Source organism: Phalacrocorax carbo, chromosome 1, assembly GCF_963921805.1.
Source record: "Phalacrocorax carbo chromosome 1, bPhaCar2.1, whole genome shotgun sequence".
In the NCBI taxonomy this organism is placed as follows: Eukaryota; Metazoa; Chordata; class Aves; order Suliformes; family Phalacrocoracidae; genus Phalacrocorax; species Phalacrocorax carbo.
This window is the reverse complement of record NC_087513.1, coordinates 73,097,610-73,122,069: the sequence shown is the minus strand read 5'-3', so window position 1 is coordinate 73,122,069 and position 24,460 is coordinate 73,097,610. Positions and strand designations below refer to the sequence as shown.

The window sequence follows — 24,460 nt, the reverse complement described above, 5'->3', positions numbered from 1 at the left end:
GCAGCATAGAACATGTCATGTTATTTCACCAGAAACTGAATAGTTTCATCCTCTACTGCCTCCTCTATCTTACAAATGAAATGTTTTCCCAGGGTCCTCCTGCTGCCCAAGAAAACATGTCATGTTTAGTCACAATGCTGTAACTGAAAATATATAGCAAGGGCTTGCAAGAAAAACTTACTCTCATTGGAAGCATATATGTCCTTTAGTCTAGGCTTTACTGGGCTGGGTCTTTGTCTTGTTATAAAGTAAGCAGAGCAGTTCAGAATACTCTGCGGTAACCTCTGAACACACAAAGAAAGGCATTTTCATTTTGATGACAATCTGCAATTTCTGCCTCAGTATTTTTATGTTAGATCCCTCTCTCAGCTGCAGAATTTGCATAACAAAACAAAACCACAACCTAAGTAAATACCCTTTGTGAAGTGACAGAACATAATGACAAACTCTTTTTAAATCACAATGTAAAGCCATAGGCAGGTATGTGATGACACACATTGGCAGCAAGAGTCATTCTCAACCAAAGATATCATAAATTAATCAACACACTGGGACACAGCAAAGGGCTCCAATGATGCTAATGACCGTGTCATGTGAAATGGCAGGTTTGCCAGTATACAGTTAGCTTGGGTGGCATGAATTACAAGTTGTTTGCTACAGCCACCTCACAATAGTACTATTCAGTAGTGCACTGGTAACACAGTGATTGGCAGATCTTTGGAACAGTACAGTGCTGCAGCTGGATAATTCCAGCATATTCCTGGTTTAAGTACAATGAGAACATTGAATTCTTATTATGTCCCCCCTTCAGTGTCCTTTCCCTGGGCAGAATGAGCCAAAATCTATTTTCATGTCTCTACAGCGAAGTTACACAAGGCGTGAATTTGGCCATCTAGCTACACTGACAATTCTACTGCTTCTATAACAACAACAACAACAACAACAACAAGATTTCTCATATTTATAGTTTCATTCACAAGACTTCACAGACTCATTCAACACTGAGGGAGTATCATCCCTCTTCTCACAAAGGCAGTAAAGATTTTGCAGAAGAACAGGTAGTGAAACTGGAGATGGGAATCAGGCAGCTGGATTCCCATTACCCTACGCCATCCAAAGCACACTGCTGTCCCCACACAATATGCCTCTGTACTGCAGCTGAGCTGCCAGAAAAATGTCAGTTTTCAAGGGTACCTATGGCACTATGATAAAATCAGAGTCTGAACCCTGCATCTGCTGCCATGCAAAAATTCAACAACACTTAATTTTCATGGAGGGCCAGCACTCATGGAAGTCAGGAGGTGTCTTTTTATTCACTTGCCTATACATTGGCTCAATCCTTTAAGGACTCAGAGTCATGTAGTCTACCGAACTAGTTCTCAGGTACAGCTATCACTTCTTAAGCACTGAACGCTTCCATGCGCAACGGGTGTTTTTGAGAGGCCTAAATAGTTGGCTGCTCATTAACTAGATAGTTTTCTAATCAGAATGTACATTGCTCAGAGATGACTGCGGGTACAAAGAGGTAAAAATGGCTTCAAGAATGATGGTATATCTTTAAAACATCATTTGAGCATTAGTGCTGTGGAACACTGACTGAGATGTTTCTCTTTGCCTCCACTGGACAGAACTTCAAATTCTTCAAAGAAAGAGCCAAGTTCTTCATCAGTTGGATGCTGAAATACTTCTGGCTATGCTTCAGGAACATTTGACTTGCCAGAAAGTGATGATGGAAACCATTCATGCCCAAAGCCACAGAGTTTGAAAAGTTACACAGCCGTAAGTCTGTGTATGTCTGCATTGTTTCTGACCCAACACTTCCTTCAAGATCAAGCATGTTGCCAGAGTCAACACCAAACCTGCAGTGTGACCTTGTGCACGGCTAGACTCTACCCTTCTGAACAAGTGGGCTGGCCCAACAGTTTAGTGTGTTATCGGTAGGCAGTACTCACAGCTGCTCCAGAATCTCCTCTTTCACAATCATATAACTAGCAGTCACCTATTAGTTTTCAGAAGAGAATAGACATTTCCTTTGTTAAATCATCTTCATTAAAAATTTTATGATCTGCACTCTAATAATCCTTTTGTGGGTTATGGTCCCAACTGCCTGTTCAGTTAAAGTTTCCATGTTTTGTTTTACAATACCTCCATCTTCATTTATCCAGTAGAGAAACAGATTCATTGTTCCAGCTTCAGTTATTTGGTGATCTTCTCCATAGAGCCACAAAACCTGCTGGCAGCCTAACTCCATGGCTTCTTGCTGGGCATAAATAGAAGAACCATAATTCCTTCCAGAAACAAAAAGAAAGAGAAAACAGTAATGAGTATCTGGTTGGGTATTTTTCTCATTTCTACATGAGTTTTTGTGCACATCTACCTTATGAGCAAGTGCTCTGCACAATCACTGCTTGTCCACAGAATATTTTCTCTGGAAGTGCTCTACTGGTATTTTACTAGATCATTTGTATCTACAACCCAAAAACTTTGAAGGACTGAACAGCTTCAACAGCTCAAACATATCCATCCAAATTGTCCTAAAAATACCTCTTGTTCAATTTTCTGGACATTCTAATCATTGCAATTAAACACCTTAGGAAAGCATTTATCTTTCTTTAGCAGTTGGCATCCTGGAGAGAGAGTGAAAATCTTATATGTGTCAGATGAGCCTCTTGGAACACAAAAATCACCAGAGGCAAGTTATTTCTTTTCTGCTAAAAGACATCCACAAAACTAGGAGCTGCAGACGGGCCTTGATGAACTCCATATCCTTGAAGAGCAACTGTTTTCCTAAAATGCTGCCTACAGAGTGAACCTGACTGAAGATTGTGTTTACTCCACAGCTGCTTTGACAGGGGGAAAAACCCCTTTTACGTCTGATGTTCAACAACCATCAAGACCCAAAGTCAGCAGTTCCAAAGTGCTGACCACAGTGCTGTTAAGTTCTCACCTCTGGGCTCAAATCAAGTCAGTAGTGACTCCAGACTATTCCTGCTTTCACAGCTGACATATGAAGGATGCATAGGAAACAATATATTTCTAAAACTAAGCACAAACTCTCAAACAAAGATTAAAGGTCTCAAAACATAAGACTGAATGAAGGAAAGCTGTTTTCTTGCCCTTTGATTTTTTTACTAGCTCAGTTGAGCTGCACTTGACAACTACTAACTTCTTTCCTAGAAAACAAACTCCCAGGTAGGGACAAGTAAGCTTCATTTAAACCAGACATATCACTGAGTCATTTATTTAGCTACATCCAAGTTGCTTGCTCCAGTCAAGTTCTCATCAGCTTAAGTCTACAAGTCAAGTACTTGGACATTAACAATTCTTTTTCTGCCTAACTAGTGCTTTGGCCTAGCTCAGCAGAAAGCTGCCAGAGTATGGTCAAGTCAATGCAAGTAACTGTCTCATGCTTTGCCTTAAACACCCATACTCTCCTAGCTAACTGCAGATGGCTTATCAGGACAGTCTGCCAAGGAAGGAGGTCAGCAGTCGTTGCTGCATCACTTCCCAGCTGGCAGCAGGCTGCTATACTGAATGCTGCATCACAGAAGTAATATCTTTAGTGTCAACTTCTGCAAGGGTAACAGCCAAAGTATTACATGGACACCTTCCAGGTCCAGTTCCTCTGCTTGAGATGCTGCAAAATTGCCTCTGCAAATAATCCACTTGGCTGCATTGTCCAAACAAAAATATGCATCTGAATTGTACAAATAATATTTGCAAAGTACGATTTTGAAATCTTTGTTACAGTACATTGTTTGTTTAACTGCTACATTTAATACCTCTACTTCTGCTGGATTAGATTCTTCACTAAAAAACAAATTTCTTTTGTGAGCTATGCAGAAGATGCAGAATTACGTTTTCTTACCCTCCCAGTTTGCAGTCCCCCGTTCCTCCTTTCCAGGCTCTTACGTATTTTGGATCTGCCCATAAGGATATCGGATTAAAACTTCCACTCGCAAAGTAAGGGCCCACAGGGCTCAGTATGACATACAGTAGGGCTTTAGTTGGCTTCTTCAGTCCAAGGGAAGGCTGAAAATATGGAATGTAAACAAAACAAAAGTTACTGGTATACTCCAAGCATCAGATGCTGCACAATTAGCTTTTGAAACACTGCTTTCAGAGGAACTGCAGCACAAGAGTACTTTTAGAAGGACAATGCAAAGTGCTGCAATGAAGAGAAAATATTCATGTAACTTCCCCCCATCCAAGCAACATAACAACCCTAATTTCACATACAGTCACCATTCACCTACAGCTGTTTCATAATCTATAAATTATTCTAATCTTCTCAAATAGTTTCAAGCTTTTGAGAATTCAGAAATTAGCTTAACAAGATTCTATGTAATTATATGAATTAATCACAGAAGAAGCCCGCAAAGCCTTCTGGGGGGAGGAGCGGCAAGGACTGCTGCTAGCAATAACAACAGTGGAGGAACCACTGTCAGCTGCATTAATTATGAGAATTAGCCAATGCCACTTAGAAATGGCATCAGTAGAGTTGGGTGCTGGCTCTGTGAATAGTTGTGTGACAAGCTAAAATGATTTGGCTGCTGGAAATTGTTCACACAACAGCACAGGAAATAACCTGTGATTCTGTGAACCTAGAATATGTCACTTCTACCCCCAGACTCCTCTCTGAGAGATGGCTTCTCACACTTCAAATCATCACCATCAATACTTGAAGGTGGAGGTGAAAAACCTGGCACTGGCCAAAGTCTGAGTCCTGTGGTAGGAGACTCTGCTTAACTGCAGGATTCTTTGCAAAGCTCAGGACTGACCACAGAATCACAGAATGATTGAGGTTAGAAGGCACCTCTGGAGATCACCTTGCCCAACCCTTCTGCTCAAGCAGGGCTACATGCAGCTGGTTGCCCATAATTCTTGGGATCTTCTATGCAACTGAATGTGTTACTCTTTTCTCTCCACGCAGAGAAACCGGTGTCATAGAAAGAACAAGCTCATCCTTGGTTTCTTCAGTTAGGTCTCCATTGAAAAAAAGTTATTGAACTTTAATCTTTAGGACCAAAGGTCTAAGAAAAACACCATGCACAAAGCATGTGATGCTAAATTGGGAGGTGGGAGGGAAAATAATGTTGTAATAGTGGAACTACTGGAAAATTCAAATAAGTCTTACTCAGGTGCTGAAAGGGTTCTTTTGATTTCTGTCTACCTTACTTCTTCAGCAAAACTTCTAACAAGATCAACCAATTGAGATCTTGATATTTTTCCTGATTCTTACATGAGCATTCAAAAGATCATGCTGACTGGGTTTCCTGATTGTGCTGATTCATAAAAGAATAGCAGGACATGCAACCTGGAAACAACATACGACATTGTGGAAAGGCCAGATATGTTGGCTAACCTGAAACAAAGCTCAACAGCAAAAGAATTTCCAAAAATAAAAACAGGGGAAAAAAAATCTATTTTTAATATTAATACACTACAGTCAGTGAGTGGAGATCCTTCCTTCTGAAAATCTGCAACTAGTTTACAAGAATTAAATTAGTGGAGTCCTAGAACACATTTGAAATGTATTGCAGAAGAATAACTTGCCTAGTTGGGAACCATACATTCTTCCTTGTCCTATGCTCTACCATTAGCGGTTTCTCTCTTGTGACTGCTAAAAAAAAAAGCCCTTAAAGTTCTAATTAAAATAAACCCCGTTTCTAATTGCCTTTATAAATACTATAGGCTTGACTCACACCCACACAAAACTCACAGAGTACACACTAATACCTAGTTGCTAAGGAGACTCTTATGAGGTCAGGTTTATCTGGGTTCAGGATTAAATTGACACAAGAACTTGTTCTTAGTTCTGTTAAAAGCCTCTCTCAGAAGACCCATTTTAATTTACTGGGTAGAACCTTCCAAATTCTCCTCACTAAGGTCAGGACGTAGGTATGAGATCACAAAATCTACACAGCAAATGTCTGTTCCCTCACATTTTCTCCACGTTGTTAGTATTTTAAAGGTATACATTACCATGTCACAAATAACTATCTTTTTAGTACAAACCCAAAGTGAATATAAATTTTGCTGTTACCACTCAGAATAGTTAAACGAAGTTTGTTTTCTGTGATCTGAATAAATGTGTCCACTAGGTGGTGGTGTGGTCAACAAAAATTTGTGAAGTAGAGCTACAGGTGATTAACTCGAAAGCAAAAACATAAAACCAAATTGCCCCTGAGCTGTAATACTATTGTCTAATGGCTGCTGCAGTATTTCCCTTTATGGCTGAAGGCTTATTCCTCATGCTTTTATACACAAAAGTTAAGAGGGGAAAAAATGTTTCACACCTCAGTTCCGATTAAGGTAGGACGGATGTACAGGCTGGCAGTAGTTGAATATGGGACCCACTCCTTTTCCACTTCTACAAGCTTCCGGATGCACTCCAACAGCTCATTCTGGTCAAAACACTGGGAAGGAAAAGCAGACGGAAAAAAGCAAATGGAGAAATACAGCCTGAACACTCTGTGGTCTTTATAGATCCACATGCTAAGGGAACACTTCATCAGGATATGAAACAGTGACAGTCCAAGGAGGTCCATAGGACTACATCTTCCTTGAGCTCACTTCTTACAGAAGTTAAAATCCCCTGGTCTCTGCCACTGTGCCTTTTTATACAAAAGATCCTGAATGCCCTCCCTCTGCTACAAGGTATCCTCCTAAGACACTAAAACCAAGCCGTTTGACCCTTCTTGCCTCCAAAGCACAGGGAGAGAACTCCCTGTGCCGTCAACACCTTCACTTTGGCATGCTGCATGCTACGGCACCACCTCTTCTGCAGAGGAGCACTTTGGGTTATCACTCCAAGGGGCCCACGAAGTTTCCCTGTGTCACAAAGTTGCAAAGTTCTTACAGTAATAAAGCTAATAAGCATGGGAGGAAATTCACTGGCCAATATACAACTGCTAAAAGCAGTGTTACATTGCTGGCATGACCAAAAATGAAGGCACTCAGAGGCTGAAGGACTTAATCAAAGTGGAAAAAAGAAAAGGAAAAACATTAGCACCAAAACAATTTCATCAGCTGTCTGCATGCAAGTTGGTGCAGAACAGTCACATCCCTCAGAAATAGACTGTGTACTTCTGAGGCAGTAGGGAGACAACAAGGAAAGCAAAACACTGTTGTGATTTAAAAGAAAAATGCATTTCAAATTATTCCCTTCACTGAATAAGGTCTTTTAACAAAGTTTAACTGAACTACCCAAGGATTAGAGTGTTCAATAAATGTTGCAGTACTGCAAAGTTTCAGAGATTTGCACTCTGAGTATGAAAATAGGCTCTGACTTAAGGAGAATAAGATGCCTTGCTACATACTGGCAGAGTTGTTCGTCTTGCTGATCGCGCCATCCTGTCCATGTTGAGGGTTGGCCGGAACAGGCGGATTTTGCCATCTACTCCTCGGTAAGCCTTCATTCCTTCAAACAACTACCAAGCCAAAAAGGAGGGAAAAGAAATCAAATAATAATTGAGATGTGCTATCCCATAATGATCTGTGCAAAAGCAGAACACACTCTTGGGAAATAAAAGAACTTCACTTTCCTGCTCACAGTACTCAAAGTATAAACACTAACTAGTTAATCCTTGCAACACACTCCTGTGAGGTAGTATCATGAAGTTTATACTACAAAGACAACCTACCTATGCTTCAGATATATCTTTCTCTGTCAGGGGACTTAATGAAAAACATTTTTTTTCATAATGTCATTACAGCAATTAAAATTTGTAGCATGTGTTTGACTTAACTCTTCCCTTATATCCTGACTGATACCTAAGGCTGAGCAAAACAGCATTCTCCCTTACAGAAAAGATCTGTAGAATTTAATTATACATGTTAATCATTTTTAGGGCTCTGTCCAAAATGCATTTTGGTAGAAAGCACAGAGTAAGGTAATTAAGGGAACTCTGTTGCAGTTCTTGCTGTAGTTGTAGCAAAATCATAGTCACTTGGCCACTTATTTCCCCCACATGCTGTGCAAGAGGGTTTAGTTAGCATGACAGACAGATGCATCAGCCTTACACTAGAGGAAGAATGCATGAAGATGTTTTATCTATACTTTACAGGAAACTTAAATTAGTCATAATTATCCCACCAAACTGCAGAATCTGGATGACTGGTGTTGACAATCAATTTACCAGAAAACTTTATCCCACCAGTATGCTCTACAACATCTCCTAACCACAGCAAAAAAACAATGCCCACAAAATATCCATAGTTATTTTCAGTTACAGATTGATAATTTCCAGTTCCAATTACAGACATAAACCACATGTATTCTATAAGCTCACATTAATATATACAGGTATTATTTAGATTAAGTATTAAAGGATCACTTATGCTTACAGACAAGATTTCAGATTTTTAGGATTTATACCCTAAAGCATTTCTTTGTACATTAAATTTCAGTATGAGTTCTATGAATTTAACTGCATCACTGCTGCCAGTCTCCTCAGACTTCTCTTCCTGACTGTTCCATAAAAAATGGCTGCAAATACACTCTGTGTGTTTGGAACTCTACATATGCAGATTTTTTTATTTGGAAAAAAGGATCCTGTATTTGTGTATATGTAATTTTAGTAGAATACTCAAGGTTTCATTATTATTAAATTCTATAATGTTTTCCCATAAGGATCAGTGGAATGCAATATTTAGAAAGCTTTTGTGCAGTCCCATGACAGAGCCAGGTCCTTCCACATGACATATTTTAATTGGGTTGTAACTGGGTTGCAGGAATTCCAACAATTTTCCTTAGGCTAGATGCCAACTATGTAGCAGAACCAGAATTAGAACCAGAACTTTTCACCTTCGAAATTTATCTTATTTCTATGGCAATGCCAACCTTATTAAAAGCTTTGTATGGAGTTTTGGAAAAGAAACTGCTCCTAGGGTAGACATTGTATTTACAAGGGAAAAAGTCTATCTTTAATAAAGGATGGCATAGCTGGTGATACGGTTGATACTTTGATACAATTTTTATTGGGCCAGTTACTAATAGCACATTTCTGTGATGCTACTTTCTTATCACAGAACAGTTGTTTCCCCCCCCCCCCCCCCCCTTCTCCCAAACACATTCACAGAACTTTTAATGAGAGGGAAGAGGAAGGAATGTTACTACTGAGATTTCATCAATGGTTTGAGAGAAGTAAGAATCACATCATTACTGAAACACAAAGCCTTCTCAAACTGTTAAATCTTTTTGTCCAAAAATAAATGCTTTTAACCATCCAGAGCTCAGTAAAACCTTTCACTCATTAAAAAGGGAGACAGTGATGTGTTCCAGAAATGCTCAACCTGAATAAAAGCAACTGCTGTGGTTGCTTGATGGTTGGTTGCTACAGTGGTGTGCAAACAATATTATCTGACATCTGTACATCACAGGAGCTGGATCTGGAGTTCAGCAGATCCAGACTGTCACACTGCATCATGAAGGGCAAGGAGAAAGGGGAGGGAATGCCAAATTCATCATTTTTATTATACCCACTGTGTATTCATTGAGCCACAGCATTGGCATCAGATTCTCCTCTGTCTGTCCTCTTGGCTAGAGGAAACGTGATGCAATAAGGGTAAAAGAATAAAAAAAAAATGGGAAAAAAAATAAGAGCATGTTCATATTAGCAATGATTTCAGACTGGGCCAGAGGCCGAGCATTAAAGCAATATGCTACTAAGAGTGAAATATAGATTTGGGACTCCAGCGTGGTTTCTTACTTCTTGGGCAGATCAAAAGCTGCAACCTTAGTCACAGGGGCCTGTTGTAATTTACACAGGACCTTTGGAGGCTTGGTGACTAGATAGGGAAAAAACAGCAACAACAAAAAATGGTGAAGGCAGGATCTCAGGGACCACAAGCAGGGAAAAGCTTGATCCTTCCCTTATACCAGTAGTTTAAAAAAAAAAAAAAAAAAAGAAAGAAATAACAAAAGAAGCACAAGAAGCTCCATTAACTTCAGTGGAGACACTCCCACCTACCCAGATGTGGGAGGAGAAGCAGGCTTCCATTTCAGCATACGTGCCCTACTGAGGCTCTCACACAGATGTGAGTATAGGCAAAGCTGCTCTGAAGACACAAAAGGCAGCTTTAGACAGTAAGCAGCTAAGCACGGAAACTGTTAACCACGCTGGTTTCCGACTTAACATTTCATTTTCCAAAGTTCCTTGCTGTATATTCTCTGCTTAAATACACTTGTATATGCTGAATGCATCAGATCTAGTTCAGAGCTCTCCAGACTTGTTCAGAGTTGCAAACAAGCATCTGTCTAGTCTGCCCTGCAATCTAAGCTATGAACCTTCAAAACAGCTTAAAATAACTTTCACAAAGTGTATGTTCAGTCCCCATATTAAAGCTACTCTTGGCATCTCACACTGTCTTATCCAGTGCTTCATTAAGTTACACCACAGATGGTAACTGGACTGATCGACCATCAGTGAACTAGAATGCTTTCTCAAATTAATTTGTCACCGCACAAGAAAGGGTTCACCTTCACTAGGCTAGAAATTTAAGTGATCTGGAATCCACAGGCCAGAGCTGCTTCTGAGTTATACTAAAATAAACATAGCCCTGGTGTAAATAATGGAATTATTCTGGAAGGACATCAGTTAAAACGTAACTCAGTACTAATAAACTTAAGACAGTAATAGTCCCTGTATTACAAAGCTGTGGCTTGAAAAGCTAATGAAACAAAATAGCAGGTTCCAAATCGATTCAATACTCACTTCTATAGCATAATGCAGAGATGAGGAAGCTGGATGCAATGAAAGGTTCTCAAGTGGCTTAATATAAGGTTTCTCCCATCCTGAAGCCAAGGACCATTCAATTGTCAGCATATTATCAGTGAACACAGTTCCAAATACCAAACCGCTGGGGTCTGGTTTTTCCTTGAAAGTCATAGCTGGAGTGATGATCAAATCTGAAGCCTGAAGAAACATGAAGACAAGATTGAAGTGTATAAAAATAATTAAGTCAGACCGATTTAAAAATGGTTTTGCATCAGTGAACATGGGCAAATGTAATATTTTATCTGTGGGGACATTTAGTGACAGAATGGTTAAAGGCAGCTAACCTCTAGGCAGCTGGCAAGCATTCATACTGTGTGTACACGCACATACACAGTCCCGCTTATACCAGAAGTAGTTAGCGTATTTTGAAGCAATGTTAAGTGGAAGAAGCAATACAAGGTGTAAGACCAGAAAATTAGCAGATGAAAATTTCTTGGACATTTAGATTAACACATCTGTACAAGTTCCAGAAAAACCCAGTTGCTGTACCTCAGAATGTAAGCTGATCATCAGAAATTAATCCCCTTCACAACTAAGTACATGTGTTATGCTGATTTTCCTTTAATGCATAAGATCGATGTGAGAGGTTGGAGCCAGCAGTCAGCAGATTACTTGGGTCACACTAGCTTGTTCATTCACATTCATATTTTCCTAGAAAGATCCTATTAGCAAAGAAGGTTAAATGTTTCTCTGCATGATTAACTGTAAAGACTTTCTCTTACAAGCCATGACTAGCTGCAGAAATGCAGCATATTTTTTTATGCTGGTTTTGGCTGGGATAGAGTTAATTTTATTTATAGTAGCTTATATGGTGTGAATCATCCTAAAGAACAGCAGGGGAAGAAGGAGAGCAGGTTCTCTGGCATGGATCTCCCTTTTATACACAAGCTGGGGCTAAACAACTGGAGAGGGCTATGAAGAGGGCAGATTCTTGATCCATCCTCTCGATCCATCCTCTCCATTCTTTTTCTATACCATAGAATCACAGAATGGTTTGGGTTGGAAGGGACCTTTAGAGATCATCCAGTCCAACCCCCCCCTGCAGTGATCAGGAACATCTTCAATTAGGTCAGGTTGCTCAGAGCCCCGTCCAGACTGACCTTGAATCTTATCAGGGATGGGGCACCGACCACCTCTCTGGGCAACCTGTGCCAGTGTCTCACCACCCTCATTGTAAAAATGTTTTTCCTTATATCCAGTCTAAATCTGCCCTCCTTCAGTTTAAAACCCTTACCCCTTGTCCTGTCACAACAGGCCTTGCCAAAGAGTTTGCCCCCATCTTTCCTATAGTCCCCCTTTAGGTACTGAAAGGCTGCAATATGGTTTCCCCACAGCCTTCTCTTCTCCAGGCTGAACAACCCCAACTCTCTCAGCCTGTCTTCACAGGAGAGGTGCTCCAGCCCTCAGATCATTTTTGTGGCCCTTCTCTGGACCCACTCCAACAGTTCCATGTCCTTTCTATGTTGAGGATCCCAGAGCTGGACGCAGCACTCCAGGTGGGGTCTCGCCAGAGTGGAGTAGAGGGGCAAAATCACCAATCACCTCCCTTGACCTGTTGGCCATGCTTCTTTTGATGCAGCCCAGGATAGTGTTGGCCTTCTGGGCAGCAAGCACACATTGTTGGTTATGTTTAGCTTTTCGTTCACCAGTACCCCCAAGTACTTCACTACTGGGCTGTTCTCAATCTCTTCATCCCCCAGCTTTTATTAATACTGGGGGTTGCCCTGACCCAGGCGCAGGACCTAGCACTTGGCCTTGTTGAACCTCATGAGGTTCACATGGGCCCACCTCTCCAGCGTGTCTAGGTCTCTCTAGATGTCATCCCATTATTCTGGTGTGTCAACTGCACCACTCAACTTGGTGTCATCTGCAAACTTGCTGAGGGTGCACTCAATCCCACTCAATCCCATGTAATTGATGAAGATATTAAATAGTACTGGTCCCAGTATAGACCCCTGAGGGACACCACTTGTCACCGGTCTCCATTTGGACATTGAGCCATTGACAACTAGGCAAGGAAGAATTCAACAAAGAATTATATTCAAAGCTCCATTTTACTTCCTAACATGACAGCATTGACCCTTATTACAGACCCCCAAGTGAAATCTTACTCCTCTACACGGGATACATATAGAATATACTAGAATGCCGATAGTTCAGACTATTGTTCAAATGATTTGCACATACACTAAAAAGGCAGCTCTGCAAGAGATATTACTGACTTTGACTTCTCAGACTCAGCACATATTTTGCAAAATGAGAAAAAGTTAGTCCAAAGCTTTTGAAAAAGAACACACACACCCCGGTCTCTGTAAACAACCTGATTTTCAAGATGTCTTTAATAAGTAATGGCCTATTTTTTATTGATTGGTTGGTTTTGGTTTGGGGTTTGGTTTGGTTTTTGTTTTTTTTTTTGATAATGGCTTAGATGTGAAATTAACTTAGAGCTGGAGCACATGAATAGCTAAAAGCATGTTGCAAACTACATCCAATTATAGGACTTGTCTAGATATTACTGTGCATTAGCTTGGTTGAACTAATACATAATCTGATGAAACAACAATTATTCTTAACTCTTTATAGTACCCTTTATCCTGCTGACAGTGAATGCTCCAATGGGAAAAGCACTACTTAATGATGTCCTGAAAATAAAAATTAATTTTACCTGACAACCTCTTACCATGCACTTTGGAAAAAAAGATATCACAGAATAGCATGGACCAAAATAAAAGCCACAAAGGAGTGTTTGCGATTATCCACAATGCAAGATTCAGCTCAGGAAAACAGTTATGCAGGAGCTGGATGTCAATGGGACTTAAAAGAGGATGTAGAACACAATTATATCCTTGGAATTATCTCTGGACAGAATCACAGCTTCTAAAGAACTCCTACTGCCAGTGGTATTAACAGCTCTCCCTGAAGTCAAGGCTTCTGTCTCATCTCAGGTCACTTTCATTAAGGTAATTATCTTTACAGTAAACTGGCCTGGGGATCAGAATTATCATATGGAGTCTCATCCCCTAGAACTCCCTTCAGTGTGCCGATTTCTGCTTTTATGCCTCAGTTTGCCACTTCCTCAGTTGTGGTAGCACAATTAGTTGAAAGGCAGCACTATAAAACAGTTTGCTAAGCTCATTGGGGCTAACAAATGGCTTTTATTCTAAGGATGGGGAAGGATTTTAACATGGCTCTTCTCACAGGCCCACAAGCACATGTGGAGGGAGTGGCAAGCTGCAGCCACAGGTGAAGAAACATGCTCACTCGGGAGCATTTGGGCTTTCTTTGGCTCAGTTCTGCCACCAAAGGTATTTCTCCAGATTTGGAGACCTGGGGTTCAAGAGTCTCTGTAATGTGAGGGATAATTTAATAAAACTGTACTGATCAAATACCAGCACACCATTACCCTCTAATGGTTAATACAAGGAGGGTTCCAGATCCAGTCGCCCCTGTGCTGGCTCATGAGAGCTAAGGGGCAGGCCAAGCACTCACTCCTGCAAGTTCAATAAAATGGGTACTCCTGTGTGATGGGCGGTCACCCAGCAGCATCGCAGAGCAGCAGCCCACACTGCTTAGCTCTCAGTGCCAAGGATAGGGGACTTTCTGCAGTCACAAACAGAAATCACTGGACTGGATTTCAGGTTGGGTCATTTGAAGGCAGAAAGCCTACAGAGATAGGTAGCTATGATGCTTATCCAGAAAAGGAGCAAATAGTTTCCGGACCACATAGCTTCGGGAAGCTGCGTGCTCTGAACAAGGAGCCCACCTGCTCTTTCTCACCTCCTTCAGCATTTAGGGAAACCAACTTTCATTCAAGCATTTTGCAAACACCTGACTCAACAATATCAGGTACAACATTTGACCCGTAACACTTCCTTCAAACAACAGTAGGAACACCCTGCAGAAGACCTCAAATATAATCTGAACTGCACAGAGCAGTAAGGCAACAATCATTAAACAGGCAAAAGGGCAATTTTCTTGATCCTTATAATCCTATTAAGCTCTCAGGAGATGCATTTAAGATTTTCTTTCATCATTACTTTCTTAAGATCCATTCTTAAGGCTTTTCCCCCTTATTCATTCTATTGTAATTTTTCCCTCTTTTTCCAAGCAGCGAGTAATGCAAGTTAACAGTGTGCAAAATCACCTGGATCTTTCAGAATCCCAATGATTTTCATGTCAAGACACCATCAAACACTGCAATACATTCAATCTTTTTTTCCATGGAGGGGTACTGGAGAACCCATCCTTGGAGTACTATCTCCCACAGTGTGGTCTGCAGCACAAAGTATTTCCAGCACCCTCAGCCTAAGTCCCTGAGTAACAAGGCCCCTTATTACACAAAATCTCACCTGGCCCACAGACCCTTTTGTCTTAACTTGCCCCAAAGTCCTGTCCAAGTATTTTGTGGTACTGTCAGGCAGCACCAGCAGGAGAGAAACCAAACACCCAGAACCCACACGAGGAGAGCAGAGCAAGGCCTGGTGGTTAATACCAGGAGTATTGATTAAGTATCAAGGCCTATTGCTTTACTGTCACTCATTAAATATTATCACAGTTCTACCATGGTACCACCTATGACCTTTATAAAGAGCAATTTAGTTCTTTCCTTTGTCAACGTTCCCCCAGCCCTGAAAGCAGCATATTAAGGATGCATCAGGAAGTGGCATTAACATCCATCCAGATCTCCTCTGTTTGTACTGCCAATACAAAGGGCAATTTTTTCCACTAAGTTTGTGTTTAGCTTGCTTTGTTAATCAACGTGATCTCAGGCACCTTCTGACACTGCTGCCTAATAAAACCAGTAAACCAGAAGGAAAAATGGTAAATGCAGGAACAAAAAGGATAAGGGAGGTAAAGCAAGAAACAGATGTGGCATGCAGTCTACTGAGTGCAGCTATTTGACCCCTGTTGCCTCAAGTAAAATGGCAAAGACATAGTTACAGCTCTCCAAACTCTCCATGTCAGGGCATTACTGTATGTACAAGATATATGTGCCTAGGTCCCAGCCCAGGGGACTTTGGTAAGAAATAGGAAGAACAAGATTGCCCTGATGATGGTAGGCAAAAGGGAGTGTCAGGGAAGCCAGCAGGACACTGGTGATTTTCAGGCTTGTTTAGCAATGCTACACCTACAAACAACCACTGTCTTGATCAGATGCCCTTTTTTGGATAGCCCCTCCTCTGAAAAGGGCCTTCTGATTCCAACTCAATTTCTTACAGAGTAAAGCTTTACCCAGCCCAAGTAACGAGGATGTATTGTGACCTCCTGAAACTAAAATTCATCATTTGATCAAAACAGATCTTGTCAATTATGAGCTAGGTCAAATTAAAAGTGACATGCTGGTCGGTGTCATTTTTAACCAAAGCTGTAGCAAGGCATTCTGGCACCCCTAGCCAAGATGTCAGTTTAATGTTTATTCTACCCAGCCTTTGCAATAGCTGTAACTGGATTTGGAGCTGACAGCAGCCTCTGGCCAGAGCTGTTACCCTCATTACTACATTCCTACCTTTCTTACCCTTGAGAGCTGTCTCGGGTAAGTGCAGATGGCAAGTGCATATTTTGTCCTACTCTTTCCATCAAGTTTTAACAATGCCTTCCCAAATGAACCTCGGCTGCAGTTATTTTCACTGCACTGAAACTGGTAGACTACAAGGAGTAGGTTGAACAGCTCTAACAGGTGTAATTTATTTGACATAGCCAAACTTTTGTAAACACTTGCTGGGCCAAGTGTTTCTATCACTTACTTGAGTAAAAAGAGAACTGGCAGCCTCAGATATAAAATAGCTTACAAGTTACCTAAGTATAACAGCAAGTTTCAGCAGAGATTCTCAAAACATCAACATCCACTCAGTGAGTCTGACTGTAATCTGTTCTGATGAAATAAGTAACCTCCCTGACTTCTAGTCAAGGTGATTCACTCAAGATCACAAAGCAACTGCAATTATTATTTTTTATTACTTATGTTGAGTTTGTAAGCATATCTAGGAAAGATCAGGGCCTTCTGATGCAATAACAGACGTGGAAGCGTAGGCAAAATTGAATAACTTGTTTTGCCCTTGCACTTGTGAACAGCAAAATATTGCAGTAGCGGAGTAAATATTGAGGAGGAGACAGATTACAAATAGCATAAGGAATTACTATAAAGGGGAAAGGTAACAAGCCATAGCCAGGGGGAGCTGGAAAGAACGAGGCTGAGACTAGACAGAATGGTTTTGAAGAGGGCTCCAGGGATGAAGGTGTCATTTTCCTGCAGTTCAGTCCTTATGGCTGTGGCACCCTCGTCACTTCTGGGCCCTCCCCATCACATATATCTCTTTCCTGGGAAGCTATTCTTTCTGCTGGAGCAGCTACTTTCACCTCACAGCACCTTCTGCCTGGCCTCCTGAACCTGAGGCTATATGACAGACTGAGGGGAAAAGGTTTGCACTGCCAAAGAGAAGCAGTGGTTGGGAACTAGGCTGAGGATACTAACTAGGCTGAAGAAAAGGGCTTGTAAATTTGCCTTTGGAAACTGAAACCTACTTTAAACAAGTTTTTTTTTTGGCCTTGCAGCCAATGGGCAAGCTGCCACCTTTCTTCTGTAACTCATTCAGCTCCATCACTTTCTTGATGCAAGCTGCAGGTGGCAGAGGTTTGCCCCCATTTTCTTGCTGACCTGAGCACTGATCCTAGATGGCTGGAGAAGCTCATCCATTAGATATTCTAGCCCAACAGCCTCATACAGCAGTTACTACGAGCAGACCACAGGGAATTACAGCCTGATCCAGGAAGAGCCTTCACTACATGGGCATGTTTTCTGTAGGCAGACATCATGAATCATGCTTAACAGCTACTACTACACATAAAAAAAGACTTGTGCCAAACTATTGCCAAACTCTGAAAGGAATCAGGGATGTCATGCTAACTCCTCCATCTGTGGCATCAGAACAGACAGCAGCAGTGCTAAGCTATGCAACTAGAAAGTAGGAAAAGGTTATGGAGGCTGCGTGTGGTATTAGGGAAACTGGTACTTTTCTCCTCTATTGGGACAAAATAAGAAACCACCTGTTCTGCCTGTTCCTAAACCCTGTCTTAGAAATAAAAATGCTGAATATTCCTCCCGTAGATGAAACCAACTGCAACCTCTTCTAGCAGGCGTTATTTTTATCTAGTTTGTCTGACTTACTACCTCTCAGCTCTACCCACTAATCACTAGCTGAAACCACAGCAACATGTTGTGATAGGACAAGGGGTAATGGTTTTAAACTGAAGGAGGGCAGATTTAGACTGGATATAAGGAAAAACATTTTCACAATGAGGGTGGTGAGATGCTGGCACAGGTTGCCCAGAGAGGTGGTCGGTGCCCCATCCCTGATAAGATTCAAGGTCAGTCTGGACGGGGCTCTGAGCAACCTGACCTAGTTGAAGATGTTCCTGATCACTGCAGGGGGGGTTGGACTGGATGATCTCTAAAGGTTCCTTCCAACCCAAACCATTCTATGACCTACCTGAGTAAAAAATGAGGCATCTACTTGAGTAAAAAATGAGGAGCTTTATGTCCTACAGGGTAAACTAAGGTCTGTGGTTTTGTTTCTTTTTCCAGTCCCACCTTCTTTGGAAAAGACTGCTAGTTTTCTGGGACAGAGACCATTGCTTTCTGATAGGGCTAAGCCCTGTATGGCTCTGATCATGATAATAAGGTCTATGGTAGAAACAATAAGAGTGTATCAACTCAAAACAGAATAAGACAGAGTTAAAGAAATTCTTAGATATCTATTACTAGGTTGTAATTATAAAAAGTAATGCTAATGTAAGCTATCCTATAATCCCTTTACCATCATTACTATTTTAAATTTACATTTTACAGCAGAGCCTGAGGCTTGAGAATAGAAAGTGTGCCAGGGTATAATAAGATTTGAGCAGGAAGAAAGCCCTCATTTTCCTACTATGAAAAAATAAAGAGAAACAAAATATAACAAAACATCTTCTGCAGCCCCAGGGAGAATACCCAGAAGTCTTTCAACATAAGTTTCCCTGAGACTTCATCTGAGAATATGTTAGCACATGTAATTGGACTGGGGCCTGGAATCATTGCATCAGGTTGAATGTACACTGAACAAATAAACCACAGAACAAATGACAAAGCAAAAAGGAGTCAATGCTCTGAATCAGTTGTGAGTCAATCACGGAAACAACAAAAAACATGGCTGGAAGGACTTTGTCTAACCCCTCCTCTGCAAGGCATGTAACCTAAACTCTTCATGACAGATACTTATCAAATATTTGTCAAACCAAAGAATGAGCTTCTGCTACACTCTGCAAGCAATGGAAAGAAAAGAAGAAGGGCATAATGTACTGTTGGTTTCTTTAACCTTTCTCCTGACCTGACAATTCTCCAACTCTGATGCAGGAATGTTTGCTTTGGAGCAGTAGACAGGGGAGTAAACCTGCTCTGACAAGACAAAAGAGAAGTGTTTCGAATTAGCAGAAACTTCTTGTCTTAGAGAATTAAAAGGACACCTAGGGCAGCAGCACAGCTGAAAATGCAGCCTGAACCTCCCAAAATGCACCAGAAGGGAAACAAAGATTTTTGAAAGCTAAGGTCTTGCTAGACTTTAGAGAAAACATTGAAGAAACTAGTCTTGCCCAACAAAACGCTCAAGCACAAGGATAATGCATAGCATAATTGATTTCAATGGCATTAACTAAAATTTAAGTTTTTTTTCCATATGTGCTAAAATATTGCCCTGCACCAACTCCCATTAATTTGATCCAAAGCCCATTTAAGTTCATCAAGACCCGTTCCTCCAGCTTTGTAGGAATTTGGACTGTAAGGGAGACAAAACTACCTGACTCCTTTCATCCTCACCCATTTGTACTGCTTCAGAAAAATTAAATGGACTCATAATGGGTTGGGGCAGGGGGTGTGTATGTGTTTGCCCCTTACTCAACAGTCTGTTCTCCACTGGCACAAGTTTCAGGAGATATATATTTTTAAAGTTAAGAAAGATGAGGGAATGGGGTTCCTACAGATCCTAAGGAAACCTTCTATCTGATACTAAGGAAATTTTAAGGAAAACACCTATTTGATTTTAGTGGGGTCTACCTCCTCTACTCCAGCTAATGGTATATTCAGATCTACAAAACCTAGTTATCTAGTAATCTCATCTGTCAAAGAATGATAGAAAACATTTCAAATATGAATACCTCTTTAAAACATAAACCACCAAGATGCTGATGAAACTATTAAACATAGGAACAGAAACTGGATGCATTCTACATTTTGGCCATATCAGCTATTTCTGTTTGCTAACAGCTCTTCCAGTCAACGAAGTGGCCAGAAAGTGTGAATAGGGAAGAAGTATGAGCAGGCTTTAATGCAGTCATTGCACTGGACTGAAAACCCCATTGCTGTAACCCACTGTTACTGCTGGTCAAGTCAGCTATATAAAAATCCTCTTTGGCCATGCAGCTGCACTTTATGTCTGCAATGTAAATATACCTGGGCTTTTGATTAGAAAGAACCAATTCCATACAGAACAATAGGGAAACCACAGACTGCGATCCTGTAATAGCCCAATTCCTTGCACAGAAAGTCCTCTCATAGAGTCATACTCAAACGTTTTTATAAATACAAAACTAGGACCATTCTTCACAAATGAAACACATTAACTAATTACACTACTCATATTATTCACTATTTATATATACTGCTTCTTCTCAAAAGATCTGACAGCGTGGTTAACGCAATTCCTGATGCTGTGCTGCTCCTTGCCTTACAACCACTGTAGCTCTGCATTGTAGCATAAACACGATGTTCCATTTTTAGAAACAGTTTGCCTGGGAGAAGGTTTGAGCCTAACACAAGCTGAGGGCTCACACTGGCCTGGGATACAAAAGTAGAATACCGAGATCTGTGACATTTCAGAGATACCACAGTTTTGAACAGCAGCACAGTGTCTTAGTTGTTCAGATAATGCTGTATGAAAACAAAACTTAAAAATTTTGCCCACAAAGGTTTAAGACATTATTGTCTCCTGGTTCAGGAAACACTATCATTTCTATTTCACATAAAGAAAGTGAAACAAAAAATGAGATATTTACATCTAAGCTTTTCTTTAAAAAGTAGCCATATTGAAGGAAGAAATGAATTGCAAACCTAAATTTTAGACAAACAAGTTGGAAATATTTTGCCTAAGTAGCCTGGCCAGTCACAAACATGTTATGTGGAAGAGCCAAGAATAGAATCATAATCTCACATGTCCAAGTCCTGAGCAGTTGGATTAAATCTTCTTACCCCGATTTTAATAAGCTTGCAGACAAGCAGGGAAGTGAATTCATGGAAGGAAGGCATTCAGAAGTTATAATTTCATATGGAATTTCAAAAACTTTTGGGAACATAAATTGCTTTCATGGTACAGTCTCTTACATAGAGGTTACGGGAATAATTTCAAACATTCAGTTAACCACACCTGCCTTTTTCTCTTCTCTCTGCCATCTCCCTCTCATACTGTTAGACAGAAGGTAAACTTAAAATTTGCCATATATTTCAGTGCTTGCTCTGTCACTGAAACTGCCACATTTTGCCAATTCATTCCATTCAGTACTTTCTTAGAAATGGGGACTAAGTACAGGATTAAGATAAAAATCTTCCAGCTCTCTAGGCTGTTAATTCATAGGAGTTAGGATATAGAGCTAATTTCAAAGCAAGCAGAAAAGCCAAGAGAAAACTATGGAAATAAAAGACTAAATTATCTTCCTAAATTGTAGTTCCTAGTCATGTGTTTTCAGCAAATAAAACATTTAATATCAAACCTGAGAATCTGATATTCCAATGACATCAAAATTTAAGGATTCTTGGAAATAGTTATGGACATCACGGATTTTATACGTTTTGGAGACACATAGTTTCCTTTGGGAATCATTGGCTGGTGCTAAAGCCCTGCATTTTAAAAGCAATTATTCACCTTGGTAAAAATAAATCCAGAAAATTATACAAGCCAAGTGGAATTTCCAAAGTTCTAGTACAATTTCTGTGCTTTTACAGACACCAAATACATCTTAAACTCCTAGTTAAAAAGAAGATAAGGCATCACTTACTTTGTGCTATAAATAAATTAACTCAGGCAAACTGTCCCCTGGCTGTTTCTCTAGCATCTTTCTTTTATCTCAGCTAAAAGCTCCTGTTTTTGCTGAAGAAAATTAGCTGTATTTGCAAATCCTACAGCTTCATATAGTGGGACAGTCAGTTTCTCTACTACAGCTTAGAAAACCTGTTTGCTAAAAGCCTGCAACTATTTGAAGGACATTACCCACCTGAAGAGAAACACAGAAGTACTTGCCACCAAGCTAAAACTAAAGAGAGCTGCCACAGATCTCAAATGCCACAATATAGGCAGGTTCCCAGTGGCATGAGAAACCCACTTGCAGATTGTTGGGAAACTATCCCTGAGTGTATCATGGAAGAATCATGGTGAATTTTTTTCACAGCACTAAGAACTTCTTGTTGCTCGTTAGCATTTCTCGGCTACTACAGTCCTGAAGCTGTGACAGTAATGCTACTACTCTGAGAAAACGAGCTTGATTTAGAAATACTGATGTGTCAAGTAGAGCCATCAGGAATACTAAGCTGCATGAGTGTACCCTCCACCTGTGCACGCAACTTGCATGATCTCCTTCAGGAGCGCCCTTTCTCCTAGCAACCAACCGAAACATTAATGAACACTTATTGGGCTTGGTTTCTTTTGTCTTTCGTCAAAGCAGGACACTCAGCTCTAAGAGCAAGAGCACTGCCTGTTGATCATTACTGTGACCTAGACCCATACTTTCCTAATAATTGGAATGAAAGCAGCACATATTTAAGTCAGTCTTGCCCAGATATTATTAGCAATATTCAAGAGAGCGTGTGCAATGCCTGTGTGGATGCAGGATACCACAGAAACAACTCAGCACTCAGTCTTCTCTGTGCTGTAGCTGGTTTCCCTCTCAGCAGGTGAAGATGAGGGAATGGATTTGATTGTAAATCACCTGAACTAATTCTGCAGCATATACATACCCCGTTAGGAGGTACGTATAAGAGAGTGATATGAAGGCACTGCAATCTAGTAATATTATTTCTCACCAATCTTTTTTGATTTAAGACATGACAAAAAGCAAATTGTTTTATTGCCATTGATGAAAAGCTAAAGTTAATAGATTCAGCTGAAATAAAAATAAAATCAGAATGACCTTTTCTAAAGCAACACCCAGTCCACAAATGCTAAATACTGTTATGACAACAACAGAATTGGCCCCTAGCTTGGCATCCTGATCCAAGGGTGGCTACAGTTATGTATTTCCATGGAAATTATACAGACATGACCTACCAAATAGCTTTGGAGATTCAGACTGGACATCAGAAAATAAAAAAAGCCATGACCATTTTATTAAAGAGAACATCACACCACTGAATTCAACAAAGCCACAGCTGACCTGGTCTGGTACTGATGAGAGTCCCACTTTCAGCGGGAGGATGGACTAGATGGCAAGTGGTTCTAAGATACAAAATATCTGGAGATGCCTTATTGTATTACATTATACACACACACATATAGATATCCAGCTGGTTGTCTTTCTTTTACTGCTTCAAGGCAGTTTATGTAAAGGTAGCTTTCCTACATACATGTTTTGGGGGGCTACTGCTCATCACAGCATCAAGATATTAATACATTTCTGTAATAAATTTCCCCCCATATAGCTTAACACGAACATGAAGGAAATGTTCTATCTGATCAACAAAAATGTCAAATGGGTTTTAATATAGAATTTAAAATGTAAATGCAAGGCATTCTCCTAACACCCCGCAACCACAAAACCACAGAAGAATCAACAGCTGCAACATGACAAAAAGCCTCATTGAGTGTCCACATGCTTTTGGCAGGTGAATAATTTATTGATGTCAGTAGAAAATTACAAATTGAGAACAAGCTGGAGAAGAATAGATGTGAAAATATATAAACCATGTAAGTTACTTTTCATTTGTTAGCCTTGTACATAATGTGCTAACTATAATGCATATATGTCCTCATTCCAAAAAATATTTCAGTATTCCCTTGATCCATGTGCTCTGAGCATGTCAGAAACTTTACCTACTGCTCATATAAAATGAAAACACAAACAAGTGCTATGTGCTTCCTAAAGTCTACAAGGAGTGGAACTTTCACCATGTGACTCTACTGTTGTGCCAATGTGACACAGTCAATAAGTTCAGATTTTAAAAAGATGTTTCAAAAAATTAGAGTATTCTGTATTTTATGTGGCTTTAACCTTTGCATTCAAAGGGGAGGAAGAAAATTTGGTGAAGAAACAACTTTCTTCTTTAAAAAAATGGGGTTGGAGAATTGTTTATTCTTTATCTCTGTCAGCAACCCTTTCACACATAAAATAGTTTTCTAAAATAAAGCTTTAAACTGTCTAATATTTCAAAATGGATTGGTCCCTCTCCCAATTCCCAGAGTAAGGAATGCTATACCCCATGATATTTGCACAAACTATAGATGCACTTAAGTTTCATTAGTATAAACATGGAAATGAATCACAGTAATGTAGTTTCATTAATGTAAACATAGAAAATGCAATAATTAGTCAGGTTTTCCTTTGAAAGGCTGTTTTGAAATTAGGCATATCTTTCTCCACAGAAGAAAGGAATTTTCCAGCTCTTT

The 24,460-nt window shown here is 40.3% G+C and overlaps 1 protein-coding gene across 2 annotated transcripts in view; it reads right to left on the bottom strand.

Annotated features, from left to right (window-relative positions):
• Positions 1–24,460, bottom strand: part of BCAT1 (branched chain amino acid transaminase 1) — a 67,444-nt gene that overhangs the window by 20,261 nt on the left and 22,723 nt on the right. For both annotated transcript variants that reach the window (XM_064459631.1, XM_064459639.1), the window contains 5 exons: positions 10,719–10,919; positions 7,323–7,433; positions 6,300–6,419; positions 3,869–4,032; positions 2,146–2,288 (listed from right to left, as the gene is read on the bottom strand). In XM_064459631.1, coding sequence (XP_064315701.1) covers positions 2,146–2,288; positions 3,869–4,032; positions 6,300–6,419; positions 7,323–7,433; positions 10,719–10,919 — 739 coding nt within the window. The remainder of the gene's footprint in view (positions 1–2,145; positions 2,289–3,868; positions 4,033–6,299; positions 6,420–7,322; positions 7,434–10,718; positions 10,920–24,460) is intronic.